The sequence below is a fragment of the Oxyura jamaicensis genome, chromosome 6 (genome assembly GCF_011077185.1).
Source record: "Oxyura jamaicensis isolate SHBP4307 breed ruddy duck chromosome 6, BPBGC_Ojam_1.0, whole genome shotgun sequence".
NCBI lineage: Eukaryota > Metazoa > Chordata > Aves > Anseriformes > Anatidae > Oxyura > Oxyura jamaicensis.
Genome location: NC_048898.1, coordinates 15,965,808 through 15,980,206, shown reverse-complemented (window position 1 = coordinate 15,980,206; position 14,399 = coordinate 15,965,808). Strand labels below are relative to the sequence as shown.

Sequence of the window (14,399 nt, the reverse complement as noted above, 5' to 3'; positions counted from 1 at the left end):
GTTTCCAGCCTACTGGAAAACACGCTGATTTCCAAAACATACTATGGGATTCCAAGGCCCTGATTAAGCCTTGCTGAAGACAAAAACATCCTCTTCATTTCTCAAGAACCCCTATTAAGTTAAACAAACAGATCTCCTCTCCTTTGAAATCGGTTAGATCGTGTGTTCTTTGGAATTTCAATGTTCAAAACAGGCCGCTTTGTATACAGCCATGAATTTCTGATTGTCCAGGTCTGCTACCTCAAACCACTGCCCACACTGCCACAGGTAAATAGAGGGTGACATCGGGCCTCTGGGAGCGTATCCGCAATTTGAAATAACAAAAATTAGGAATTCTTTAAAGTGCACCAATGGCACCCTCTTCACTGGGGATACAGATCTAGCAAGAAATGTTCATAGCACTTTAGTTGCAAAGGAATATTCTCTTCAAAATGCTAAAGTGAGGCACAGCGTGCTCTGGTGCACAGATCTTCATGTTCTACGGCATCTTGGCCACCAGATCATCTGTTTGACATAGATGCGCCTACTTTGAGACGTTTTACTTTTTCTTCTGAGAAGCATAACGTTAGGCTTTTAAAGCCTCCCCATGAGATCCCGATACCAGGAAGGCCGGGAAGAAATAGATCACGGCGAGTTTTTTCCTCACGACTGGGAGCGAGGCCGACAACCAATAGCAGAGGAGGCAGCGGCTTCCCACCGCCTTCCCTCCGCGCTGTCACTGGGTGCGAGCAAGGACCTCCGCCGTGCGGGCAGCACCAAAGCCCTGCGGGGAGCAGAGCGTGCCAGGGCCAGGCCCCGAGGCTGTGGGGGGAAGGCTGCGAGCCCCCGGCCCATGGAGCCCACCCGTAATCGTGCCGGGGCCGCCCAGGCGGGCTGTGCGGGCACCACAGGCCCCGACCCCACTCCGCCGCCGAGCCGGGGGCCGCCCGCCCGGGCTCCGAGCCCCGCACGGCGGCAGCCTCTAGGGCCGGCTCCGCGCAAACCGAGGCCGCCTCGCTGCAGCCCCCCGTCCTCTCCCCGGCTGCCCCCCGTCCTCTCCCCGGCTGCCCCCCGCCGCCATCCCCGGCCGAGGGCCGGCACCCGGCCGCCCGCAGCCCTGTTTCCCCCCCCCCCCCCCCCCCCGCGGCTCCGCCGATGCCGGTGCCGTGCCGGGGGTGGCTCACCCTTGACGGCGCGCTCGCTGGTGGCGTGCGGCGGCAGCAGCAGCACCTTGCTCCCCTCCTTGGCGGACATCGCTGGGCGCTGCCGGGCTCCGCTGGCGGCGGCGGCGGCTGCTGCTGCTGGGCGCGGCGGCGCCTTCGTCCGCCTCCTCCGCCCCCGGGCCGGCGGGGAGAGGGGAGCGGGGCGGCGCGGCGGGGCTCGGGGCGCCTAGAGGCCCCGGGCGGCGGCGGCGGCGGCCCGGCGGAACATGGCGGCAGGCGCGGCTCCCAGCTCCTCGCGCAGCCAGGGGACAGTCAGTCCGCCTCGGGCCCGGCATGCACCGCGCCGCCGCCCCACGAGGGGACTACGGGAGCGTGGCGAAACTCCCCGCTCCGCCAGCGCGGCCGGCAGGGAGCGTGGCGAAACTCCCCGCGACGCGGCGCTACCCGCGACCCGCCGGGGCGGTGCCTCCGCCGCGGGGAGGGGCGGCGGCGGCTGCCCCGGCTGAGGGGCCGGGGAGGGGAGGGTGAGGCGCGGCCCGGCCCCGCGGCCACCATGGAGAGCTCCGCGGGGCCGCCCCTCAGCGCCGGGCCGGGCGCGGGGAGCCATTTTGTGAGGCGGCTGCTGCCTCGCACCTGTGCCCGCGGCCTGAGGGGGGGGCGGGCCCGCAGGATGCGGGGCATAGCACAGGGGGCTGCCGGGGCCAGGGCAAGGGAGATTTAAGACCATCCTTCCTCTTTTTCTTTTTTTTTTTTTTTTTTTTTTTTTTTTTAAAATCAGCAATTTAAGTAGTCCTAGCTCTCCTTTGCAGCAGCTGTTAATTTCACGCTCTCGCCTCCTTTAGTTCAGTGTATCCTGAAGCGTAGGGGCTGTAGAACAGAGCTATGAGAGCACAGCTATGGAACAAAACATAAAAACCTTGGCACATGGCTATAATGCCTGGCTACCTTGTAGAGTCAGCTAAGAAACCCAGACAGAGCTAGCAAACATCTAAGCATAAACATAAAACTGTATTTATATCACTGCATCATATATCAATAAAGTTGCTGCTTTTTATTTCAGCTATTAATACAAAAAAATGTGTAAGAGATGCATTGAGTTGTGCACACTATTTAACACAATCAGTAATAGGTTCACCGGAACACGGCAAAAGTAAGGATAACATCTAAGGTAAGTATCTGTCATCCTCAGCATGAAAAGCTCATGGTTGATAACCAAAAATACATCAAAACTGATAGTTAATACAAGAGTTGGGTTTGATCTTGCCCTTCCCCCCCCCCCCTTTTTTTAAATTACATAAACAAAATTGTGAAAGGCATATCACTCTACAACATTCATCAGAAGCAGTTGATAAATTTAAGGGAATGAGAACTATTTAAGGGAATTAGAATTATAATCCTTATTTATCTATTAATGGAACATGTAAGACTTCAAAACACAGCTTTTGAAAACAGAACTCTATTAATTTCATACCCATATGTAAAAAGTGTGAATATACACACTTAAGACACTGAGTATCACAAAAGAAATCCTAGATCAGTGTTCTACGTTTAATCATTACGCTTTCCAGTAGTAGGAATCTTCATACCACATGTTCAGCAAATGTCTGTCATTGTACAATCGATTTAAAGGGCATGGCTTTTAAATAAAAAAAAAAAAAAAAAATCATTTGCTTCAACACCATCCATACCCATAAGATCAGAATATGCAGCAAGAGCATAGGATAGGAAGGGCAGTAAGTAAATACTGCTCCAATTGACTTTGAATTAGCTTAAAGTAGATCTGCTGGAACAAGGAGAGGCGGAATTCATTCAGTGTTTTCAGTGAATTTAGAATCAAGAGAAGCTCAGTAATAAATGCAGTTTCAATGTTTGACAATGTGAAACAGAGACTCTCAAAGAAATTCAGTTGTCCATACAATGCTAAACACAGGGAACCTGAGACCTTGCTGGGTGTTGCCAGGAATTACCTCTGTACCTGAAGTGCAGCTACAAAGAGATGCCTCTCAGTTACTCTCTTCTCTCATGAGCCTAAAGCCAACATGCCTCTTATCCCTTGGGGTATGAAGTAAAAGGGGCTGACAGTCAGAAGTCTGGCTGAGGAAAAAGCTTAGCACAGTTTTATTATATTCTGATGGTGTGGCAGGAGGAGCTTCCAGAGTGCCCTGCAAACTGAAATGCTTCTAGTGATATCCTGGCACCTGAGGAAAAGGCTCATCTAGAAGAAAGCTTGCTGTTCCCCCACTGCCTAAATATATCAGGTTGGTCTGATGAATGGCATTGTGTCTCCCTATAAACCATAGGTCTTTAAAAGATTGAAAATAACTTGAATGACTATTTTTGAATAACAACAGATAGAGAAGTTAGCTAGCACATTTACTTTGGGTTTTTATTTTTGTTAGTTATTTCTTTTTAATATATGCCATCATGCCTTATTAAAACGCAAAGGAAGATCCTTTTTCATTAGGACAATGCCAAAACCTGTATTAGTGATAAACACAGAAGTACAGAGTCATGCCCAAGCCCGTTAGCTTACCATTGGAGTCTTCATGTTGTGTTATCTCTAAATCTGCTAGAGATTCTTGAAGGGGCATTAACAGTGCCCTAGCTCAACTAATGTAATTTCATGGTGAAAGCAAAGCTGTTTGATTCAGTACATCTCGTCTTCATTGAACCACGATTTGTGCTAGAACCACAAATAGCATTATCACTGTAGGAAGTTAGGAACACAATTACAAATAGAAACGTGGCCTTGCAAGTAGAAATCAATGTGCCTTTTAAACTCAGTTTACCACACATCTTCCATAAATGCCAGACAAATAAAAGCATTTCTGAAAAAAACAGAATTACATTTTATTTCCCATTCCACTTTGCCACCAAGTGGCCATTTCATTCCACGCATTTTAATACCTACTTAAAAAAAAAAAAAAAAAAAAAAAAAAAAAAAAAAAAAAGCCCAATTGCTATTTTAACTGGTATACTACATCTTTCTCTAGCCTGCACTGGACTACTGCTTGAACAACTGCTTTTATTACAGAGAAAAAAAAATCAGCAAGAAGCACAGGGAATAATCAAGCCAATCCATTTTATTCTACACCATGGGAAACAGTCATTTATTAAACAAGAAGGTGTCATGTTAAAACCTAGATTTTTATCATACCTAAGTAGTAAAAGATATAGTAGAAAATGCATTTTAAGTAAATAGTCACCTCAGACCACAAATGATGTTTAAGTTCAGACACAAGTTAGGCATAAAAATGACTGTGAAATTCTGTATCCATCACATGCAAGAGGTCAGATGATCAGGACAGTCCCCTCTGACTGTAACAGCCATATATCTTTAAAATTGGCACAATGCAATGTCCCAGAATCATCTAATTACCCAACGAGGACTTTTTGAAAACTCTAAGAAAGAAATTGAATCACAAGAGAGAGAGAGATGTATTCCAGATCCCAGGAGAAAGATGCGTAGAGCAAATCTTGCAGAGATAAACCAGGTCTGAGAAGGAAAGATGTGCTATAAGCAGGAGACTAACGTTAAGAGAAAACTTCAAAACTTTTAAGAGGTTGTTCCATTTCATTGACTCTTGCTAGTGACTGTTAGAAACCGTCCTTTCTGAATTGCCAGAAATGGTAACTGTGAGACTGACTCAGCCACATTTTAAATACATTTTGACACATTGCTGTACTGTACAAGTATCCAATGTGAAGTTTTCTCTGAAGAAGACATCAGATTTCCCTGCTGTCCAAAGATAGTTTTTATGGCAAACCTTATTACCCATAACACTACAGCATCATTCTAAAAGGTTGAAAGCCTAGTCTTCGGCCATTTTCTCCAGCATCGTTATCACTGCAATACACTAGTTGCCAATGTCAAACAAATTAATGACTTGGAATGGGAACTGATTTTTTTTTTTTTTTTTTTGGGGGGGCCGGGGGGGGGGGAGGTGCTCTCCATGCTGTTACGGTATGTCATCATGGATAAGGAAAACGTTTTGGCCAGCAATGTAGCTGTCTGGCACCCCCACAAATAAAGAAGGCCACAAGGTTTCACAGTTGTTCATCCAATACTGATGAACTGCACTGACTTAAAAAGCAAAAAATATGTTATCAAAGAGTTTATAGTATAAATTACAAGCAACTTTACTACAGTTCTGGCCTACTGCACTCCCTAGGTTTCCTTCATTTTCTGGTTACCTCTATAAACTGGCTGCAGAAGTAGACTACATTTGAAAAGCTAGTCAAGGCCCATCATTTTTCACATATCATATCACAAATGTAAAAAAAAAAAAAAAAAAAAAAAAAGGCTAAGGCAATCCAGTCTGTACCACCTGCATAGAACAAACCTAGAATTTTAGGTGATGTTTTTCTTGCCAAAATGTATCAGCCACAACTCTAAATCTCACACCTCTGCAGTGATGGTACCTCAAACTCTTCCTTCGATTTCCCAAAACATTGCTCAACTGCTCTGCTTAAAGCATTCCTTCCCCCTCCCTCATTATCTAGTTCAAACTTTTCCTTCCTTCCTTAGCCTTAAGCTATTGCTCTTTCTCCTACCATCTGAGACTAAGCAATTCCCTCTCTTCATTTATCTTACTACCTTGATGATATTAATAGACTATGAGCCAGTCACCTCTACTCACTCTAAAAATTGAGTTCACTCTGCTTTTTGCTGCCCTCCTTTGTGTTCTCTCTAGTGTTGTTTTTTTTTTAAGCCTCCACAAGCATGAGACTTAACTGACAAAGTATTAAAGGTAAGCAGGCCTACATATTGGAGAATATAATTAAAAAACACCTTGCTTTACTATATGTAAGCTATAACGTAAAATGATTTACTATATGTAACTATAATGTGTGAATTCCTACTTCGATGAGTCATGGTCATCCATGTACAAGATGTTACAAGATGTCCTTGAGATAAAAGAAATCCCAAATCCCGTGCAGCTATGCCTTCATCTTACCCCTCTGCAACTTTTTAAACAAGCTACTGAAACCAAATACCATTAAATATTAATATGCATTAATAGGGATTAATTGATCCATTGGGACTGGATAGCTTAAATAAAATTGTGCCTTAAATAAAATTGTGCAAAAAATAACCCTCACAAATGGAAAAACCTGAGGGTATGACTAATAGTTAAATGAAAGAAGAAAAGGATATCCCAGAATAATTCCACATGATGATTAAAGCTTTTCTACTATGTATTTTGTCCCAAGAAGTTTATATACAACTAGAAACGTATAAAGCCACTAAAGAGATGTAGAGTTTTTTCTCCTCAAGCTATGGGAAGATTTTTTACATTTATTTTCTGATCTGTACTGTCTTGGCTCTTCATATGAATTATATCATTGTGTTCAGAACTGATTTTTCATAATAAACGGCTGATGAGATGACCCTCCTTCATGTTCAGATGATTAAGGTATCATAAACACCTAACTGCTGTATCAGCTACAGCATTACTTCTTTTAAACCTCTAAGGGAAGTCCACCAAAACCAGTCTATAGCGCTGAAATAGTTCTTTAACATCAACTGAGGCTTTTTCATCTATCTCGAGAAACTAAGTGTGAACTACCAAAACAAATGGAAAATTTAGTTATAGATTGTTTCACCCAATTTGAAACGATTAATACATGGGGTCATGAACAATTGGTTATTTCTTCTTAAATATACTTAGAAATACATACCGGATTTCTAATACTTGTAGCTGACTCAATGGTATAACACTCATTTACATTTAACATATTTTGTATTTTTTTTTTTTAAAAAATCAGTCTGAACCTGTATGAGAAACTGAAAAGTTTAGTATGCTGTGTTGGTATTACAGGATTTTGAAAGCAAATTATTTTCAAATAATGAAACAAGTAGCCTCACTGCAAGCAAAATCCAGGGGTTTTTCAAATAGCATATAAGCTATGCTCTACAAATATTTATCAACTTGTCAGACAAGAGAGGAAGAAACAAGCATTCATTATACTAGCTTTATGTGCAACATTTCAGCAAGTAATTCAAGGTTACTACATCAAAATTAATAAATCAAAGCAAGTTAATTGCATTCAGATACTGTTTACACTTCACACATTGCACGTTAACATGCACATGCTGTTGATGTGCTTTAATCTACTTAACGTAACCTTGTATAGTTAATCAGCAGTAGTTTTATGTCTGGAATTCCCTCAAATGACAATCACATAGCAATTAATTAGTACGAATTTTGAGTAAAAAATTGAATGATATGGAACTGCAGACTGTCATCAAAATCACTTTGCCAGACTAGTAAAAAAAAGTTAAACTAAAACTTAACAATATGAAATGATTCTCAGATTTGATTATTAAAATGCAGCTTCATTTATACTCACTTTTCACAGGAATGTTTAATTATTTTCATTAATAACATATATACCCATAAAGCCTATGATTCATTGGTAAATCATCTGGGACTGGGCCATCCTAAATTCACAGTAACCATCCTGCAGTAAAGCTAGTTCAAGTTATTTTACAAATATACTTATGAGCAAGAAGATTAACGGTTTATTTAGCGTTCACTCACCCAAGCATGAATACTAAAAGAAATTGTTGATGCCATTTAAAGAAGTTTAGATTTCTTCAGCTGAACTCATCCATTTGTATATGCTTCCACAAATATACTACAAAACATATTCTGCAGTGTTCTGAAGTGATTGTATAACTGGTCTTATTTTTGCATCAAATAGCCTTCCCCCCCACCCCCCCTTTATTTTGAAGGTGGCTTTGTTTTAAAGTGTTAAAATTCCTTGATTGAAGAATGATGCAGATAGAAAATTTCAGTGGTAGTGCAGTAGGATTTAATTAAAAAAAAAAAAAAAAAAAATCAGTCTAATGTGCCTAAAACATTTCCTAAGCTTTAAAAAGTTAATTCCATTGGTGAAAGTAATTGTAGAACTGGTATGGAAGGAGCATTACAGACATGTCTAATGAGGCTTGAAAAGGTTCTGAACTACACAGTGATAGAATGCTAGTGGCAGCAAACACAGAAGGCAAAAAATCTTACTTTTGCTTTTTGCCACCCATAGTGCTAAGCAGCAAACAGCACGGTGGTAGGCAATTCCAAAACACAACTAGTGCAGATGAGTGATTTGTAAAAACATAAGCACATTTTGTCTCCGCCCCAGCTGCTATAAACACTAACTTGACTATTACACTCTTTGCCCATTGACTATTTATACATATAGCAGTGATATGTAGCGTGTTTCTGCATAGTTTAATTTACAGCGGCATGAACATTATTCAAGTCTTATAAAGAACATCGCCTACTCTCTACATCAGTCTTCCCTTCCCAAAAGCTTCAACAGCAGAACAGTGCTAAGGACCCTCTCTGCCCAGCAATCCATCCATTAAAAGAAAGTAATAAAAGGAAGTAATGGGTCTGTCTGAATTGACTCATTTCTCCAAAAAAGATGGAGACTTATGAGTGAAGAGATGTAATGCATGTGTTCTTGTAACTCATTTTTTTTTTTTTTTTACCTATCCATCTATTTCTCCTCCAACTCTAATCCACCCACCCCCTCTTATTTCCCTCCTCCTCTTCTCCCCACACGTTCACCTTGATCCCCTCCCCCAAAAGATACACAGCTATTCCCTTTTATTCTTCACTTCAGTGCATAGTTCAGGTTGCTCAGTCATGAAAAAAGGTGGAGTTCATTCCCGCTGAGAAAAATATGTAAATGTGTGAAGTGACATGAAATGCAGAACATGTGTGACTGCCAATTACTGGGAACACTCTCTACAGTTCATACTTCTTTCCGCAACCATCACTGTCAGCAATGTTAAGAAACAGAAAATGTCAGTAAGTCGGTTCCTTCCGTCTTCCCAAAGACCATGTGTTTTAATGTGGGTGCTGCAGCCTTTGTTTAGGAAGGACCAGGCACATACCTCACGCTTCTGTAGCTCACTTCTCTAAAGCATGGTTCACTTGAATTGAATGACTGGTAAGTCCCTCTAGCACATGCTCCACTTGAACAAATCACATGTTCAGCAGGTCCGAGCATGATTTCCAGGAACAGTGTGCACATACTCTGCTGCCTTCAAGAGAAAGAACTGTGCTAGGTAGCTCCTTTTCCACATACAGAAAAAAATTATATTTACACATATTTACTACTGCTCTAACACCAAATCACTGTTTATTTAGTTTTGCTCTTCCTCCCCACCAACTGAATCTACTTCAGTTTGTTTCTATTCTGATATATTAGCATACTGCTCGATATGGAAATATTTCAGAGGTTATGTTCCAGTTTGTCCATTTCAGGCCTCTAGTTCAGTTAATTTCACAGTAAGCAATTAATATACATAGGAGATTTACAAATCGATTTTGAAACTTGGTACCTAGAACTACGATGACAGAGTAAAAAAACAATTCCATTTTAAAGAAAAATAGATAACACCAGTGGTAGTATGATTAAAAGGAGTTGCCTCACCTCAGGATTATTCTGCACAGCTTTCTGGAAGCGTACTTCCTCCCTCCCAGTAGCTAGGATTACAATATTATAATAAAATCTAAGCATATACATCATCTTTGCTCGCAAATGTTTCATTCTACATTTTGCTTCTTTAAGATGTGATTTAGAGATTTGTTTCCATGGACTTCTGTTTTATGTAATTATTGAGCTCAAGGCTACTTAAGCCTCACTTTGTGATCTGATTTTTTTTTTTTTTTTTTAAAGAGGTATAGCATGCATAGTGTCAAATACCTATGTCTTCATTTGAATCCTGGGGCTACTGTAATTTTGACTGCTAAAGGTTAATAAATAAAGCTGAAAACAAACAGGGACTGATGTCTACAGTGATATGATTTGTGTAAAAGGAATCTAACAACAAGAAAGAAGCAGCTGTAACAGGAATGTTTCTATCAGTTGCGTACGATGCAACCATTCACCTCTGCACTGGAGTTACTTCCTAAAAGCAGGCTTGTACCTTCTACAGCTAGCAACTTCACAGTTCATTATCATGTGCCCATGTGTAGCCAAAGAGACCAACAGTTCCACCTCCTTGGAAACAAACCTTAATCAAACAGCTGTTTCAGTATAATAACACTCCATTGATCCATTGATTTATATGTAAAGAATTAGCAAGAAGAACAATGGCACTGTCAAAAGTTCCATGACATTAAACTGGCTAAATGTTCTGTGAAAAGGTCAAAATTAGGCAGGGCTTTTTTTTTTTTTTCAGGAATGGTGGGGTGTAAGAAGAGTGTGTCCTGCCACAGAGCTAGTGAGGGCCACATAACCCCAAATGTAATGCACAATTGAACACCATGTACTTACATGAAATTGTAACAATAATGGACATCACAGGTATTATTTAGAAGTGAGAAACGACATTCAGTAAAATGAATGAAACTCAATCTCAGACTAAACAGCAAGAACAGATGAAATTTCATCAAGTATCAAGGCGCAAATCATGAAATTAACTGGAAATGAAGATTAAAAGACTCACCTAGACCACCACTGAGAACAGATGAGTAAAACCATGCACTAGAGGGCAGTCTAGACTTTCTGCTGACTGGCTGGGATAGGACACAGTCTGCATGCCAAGTTTTTATACAAGCATGTAACAGTACAAGTTTTAATCACTTGTAACCACCACATCTGAAAGCATGTGCAAGAATATGACTTCAACTCTTATTACAGTGAGATTTCTCACTACACCAATCATTTCTAATGACCCTGCTGTACAAGATGAAGAATCCTACGTGCATTCATTTTGCACAGATTCTATAGTGTCACCCCCCACATCCCTCCTAAGATGTCTGAAAACACATTTCAAAGGACAGTTAATTACTGCCTGTTATGAGGGAAAAGTTAAGCACAGTAGTGTTAAACATCAAATTCAGAACAAAATTACATCTTCATGACATCCTTCAATCTAGCTAAGCACTGATTACATACATTTTGTAAATGAAGTATAATAACTCACACAACGTATAAGAAAATCAATCAGCAATTTCAGGCCAACTGATCAGTAAAGGCAAATAGCAAAGAATGCTCATAAACAGACAGGTGAATAGAACTATTTTCATAGATTTATTTGAAAAATACTTACAAAAGCAAGTATGTTTGACACTAAAATAGTTAAAACTTATTCTGTGTTTACAATGGTGTAATTAAGCGTGCAGCATTAACAGTCTTTTCTGTTTGAAGCATTGTTAGTTTGCCTTAAGGAAGTGGGGAAAATTCTGGTTTACCAATGAACAATGTTTCCCTACCACTTCCTCAGCAGCAACTATAGCTGTGATCTCTGCCTGAGATCTCAGCACACTGAAAATTGGGTTTGATTTGCTAACTGCCAGCCTACCAAGTATAGATTTACTAGAACCTGGAAGGTTGGTAAGTTTTTGTTTCTTTCCCACTATGAAGAAACAAGGTGAGGAAGGAGAGGAAAACAAAAGGATTGGCTTTGTACACAAAGAATTTACCAAAGCTACATTTCATGAAAAAGTCCTTAAAAATGTATTCTCGTTAATGGCCATCTTCCTTCAAAACATGCACATACTTCTGAACTTACCCGTAAACCAGTGCCCCTGACATTTACCATTCCTACAGCACTTTTTGCTAGGAGAGGCCAGGACTATAATAGCTAAGATTCCCCATCCAAGACAGCAGTTCAGTAGTGTCAGAAAAGAAATACAGTGCAATTAGTTTCCACATATTGTATAGCTACATTTTAAGACAAAACTGGCAGATACTGATTGAAAGAGTTTGCTGTCTCCACGTAATCCACACTATAGCAACAGCTATAGACTGTTCAGAGTGACTTATCAGGGTGCACAGAGTGGACAGGACCTCACCAGCCATTATTGTGCATGGTGCCAGTAGCTGTTGCTGCTCGAGCCAGCATATTTCTGTGCGTCTCTGAAGCAGAAGAAAAATTCCCGTCTTTCACATGCAGTGGCAGCATCCGTCTTCTGCCCGGCTGAGGGGTGTAGCTGTTTTGTCGCCAGTCTTCATCTGGGGGCATATCAACTCTCCTTGGACCCGGGGCCTTAACACAGGACGGGGGCACAGGACAGCCTTGCAGGGCACTGGGGTCCCATGAAGGCTCATGCGGCATTCTTAAAGTGCTGTAGTCTGTGCTGGCTGGCAGCCTGCAACCGATGGCATAAGACTCACGCATTTGATGTTGCAAAGGCTGCTGGAGGAAGCCTTCCTGTAAACTCTTGCCTGCCTGGCCAGCGTGTTTCCCCCAGAGCATCATTCGTTTATCTGGTAACGTGGCTGTTTGTCTGGCGGGGTAGCTCATGTTCAGCCAATGGCCAGAGACATTTGATGCTCCACCTCCTACAGGCAAATTAACAAGAGGCTTTTGCCCCTGGGAGAGGGTGCCTCTAGGTGCACAAGGGAGACTCCCATAGCTCAGTGCCACACATGGGTAGTCTTCACCTTGGAAAGCTTCACCCCTGTCAGGCACAACCAAAAGTTTCTGGATGATGTTCTTCTGATCTCCTGGGGGAAGATAATAAAAACAAACACAACACACAAAGGTTGCTCAGTTATGTTTCGTGTATTGTTGCTTCCTCACAGAACTTTCAGCTGTGGCCAACATGCAGCAGAAGATAAACTAAATCACTAATACATCCAGTTACTGGTTGACATGGAATTCTGAATAAAAGCTAATTGCACCCTCTCTAAGCATTCACTTTCCTTTCTGCATTTCCTCCTTATCTTAATTCAGTTACCACGAGACACTTCACAAGGCAAAAGATTTCTTTAACAGCCATCTCTCGTGTCATCAAGAAGCCCAAAGTATTTTAATGCTGGTAGATTAAATTGGTTTTGATGTCTTCCACAGGGAAATTTATTCATATGGAAAAAAAATGCAGGAGTTAGTTATTTCTATTAGCACAATTACACATGTTATTTGCTGGAATGAGCAGCTTGTGGAAGTACTCTAATACATGAGGAAAAAGTGGTGGGGTTTACTGCTCCTTTAGCGCTAAATACCTCATAGAAATGTGAATATGATTTCTTATTAAAAGTAACTATAATGTTTCCATAAAGATAATTCACTTTTGTTACGTTCAGTGATTCTGTGCTAAGTGGACAATGCCAAAAGGCAGAGAAGGAGAAAAAGAATGTGTTTCATCCTTCCAAATTTCTGGAGGAATTCAAGCTGATGGTGAAACATTATGAAAGACAAGACCTGCATAGCCATATTTCAGCAACATTTCTCATCATGAAGGAGGTTGAAAAGTCCTGTGATTACCTGACGGTTTACGTGCCTTGCCCACCATGCTGGGCATCAGTACATCATGGGGTGGGTGCTGCACCTGGTTTGGGGTGTGCTGGGGATCAAAGGGAAACACAGGAGGATCGTGGGGGAAAGGAAGGGAAGTGGAGCTGGAGGAACGGTGGCTGGTTTCCATTGGCATTTTCCTCATATTTGGTGCTTCCTTTTATAAAATGAGAAAGGAGAAGAAAAACAAACTGATGAGTAAACACAGAGTTGGGTTGAATCAAGCAACAATGGTGCTGATCCAAGGAAAGGGATGAATTACTGGGGAAAAAAAACATGCATTTGTATGTGAAAAAGAAATACAAATAAAAACTGCATCAATCCAGTATGGCTTTTACTGCAGTTGCAAGCTATTTAAGAAGATTGTTTGATTTGAATATACCTGGAGAAATACATCAAAGAAACTTGGTATATACCAAGACTGAAATATACCAAGGAGATAAAGAACACATACAAATTAATCATGAAGGTTTGGTTCACAAATTGAAACCACAGATCAACAGCAGGTCAGTCAGAGTTGGAAATGCCATACTACACAAGCCATGAAATCAAATAAGGGTATTTCTGATCCTTTTTATTTTCTAGCAGGCTTTACTGAGAGCTCTGATTGAAGACTGAAGAGTCTGGTGCAGTTGAAGCATTTACCAGTACTGTATCAGCATACACACTCTATTAGAAGCTACTCACCCCAAAGCAGAGCTGGCTAAATAGGATGCACGTCCTCTCCCCCATCATTGCATAACTGAACATGATAACAAACCATCACTGACTTGAGCCCAGTGATTAACTTGAATAGTGGTGACAGACAGACATCCTATTGACTGCTTCTGTTGTGGGGACAAAAATCTTCAGCAGAGGGAGGGGTGGACAACTAGAGGTTTTTGACTGCTTCTGGCAGCACCTCCAGGTATGCATGAAAGACCTCAATAAAGTATGCTGAGGAGCAAACATTCGGAAGTTTAATTATATATTCTTAACTTACTGTACACAGCAGG

The 14,399-nt window shown here is 41.5% G+C and overlaps 2 protein-coding genes across 18 annotated transcripts in view; both read right to left on the bottom strand.

Moving 5' to 3' along the window:
* The window catches only part of PPP3CB (protein phosphatase 3 catalytic subunit beta), a 46,690-nt gene extending 45,090 nt beyond the window's left edge, over nucleotides 1-1,600 (bottom strand). For 2 of the 8 annotated variants that reach the window (XM_035330563.1, XM_035330560.1), the window contains exon 1: nucleotides 1,164-1,600. In XM_035330563.1, the coding sequence (XP_035186454.1) occupies nucleotides 1,164-1,233 (70 nt within the window). In that variant the 5' untranslated portion in view covers nucleotides 1,234-1,600. The remainder of the gene's footprint in view (nucleotides 1-1,163) is intronic. The other 6 variants (XM_035330555.1, XM_035330557.1, XM_035330561.1 and 3 more) reach the window with 4 other exon arrangements.
* Nucleotides 1,601-11,172: 9,572 nt separating this feature from the next.
* Nucleotides 11,173-14,399, bottom strand: part of USP54 (ubiquitin specific peptidase 54) — a 77,816-nt gene continuing 74,589 nt past the window's right edge. For all 10 annotated transcript variants that reach the window (XM_035329438.1, XM_035329436.1, XM_035329440.1 and 7 more), the window contains 2 exons: nucleotides 13,375-13,561; nucleotides 11,173-12,614 (listed from right to left, as the gene is read on the bottom strand). In XM_035329438.1, the coding sequence (XP_035185329.1) occupies nucleotides 11,956-12,614; nucleotides 13,375-13,561 (846 nt within the window). In that variant the 3' untranslated portion in view covers nucleotides 11,173-11,955. The remainder of the gene's footprint in view (nucleotides 12,615-13,374; nucleotides 13,562-14,399) is intronic.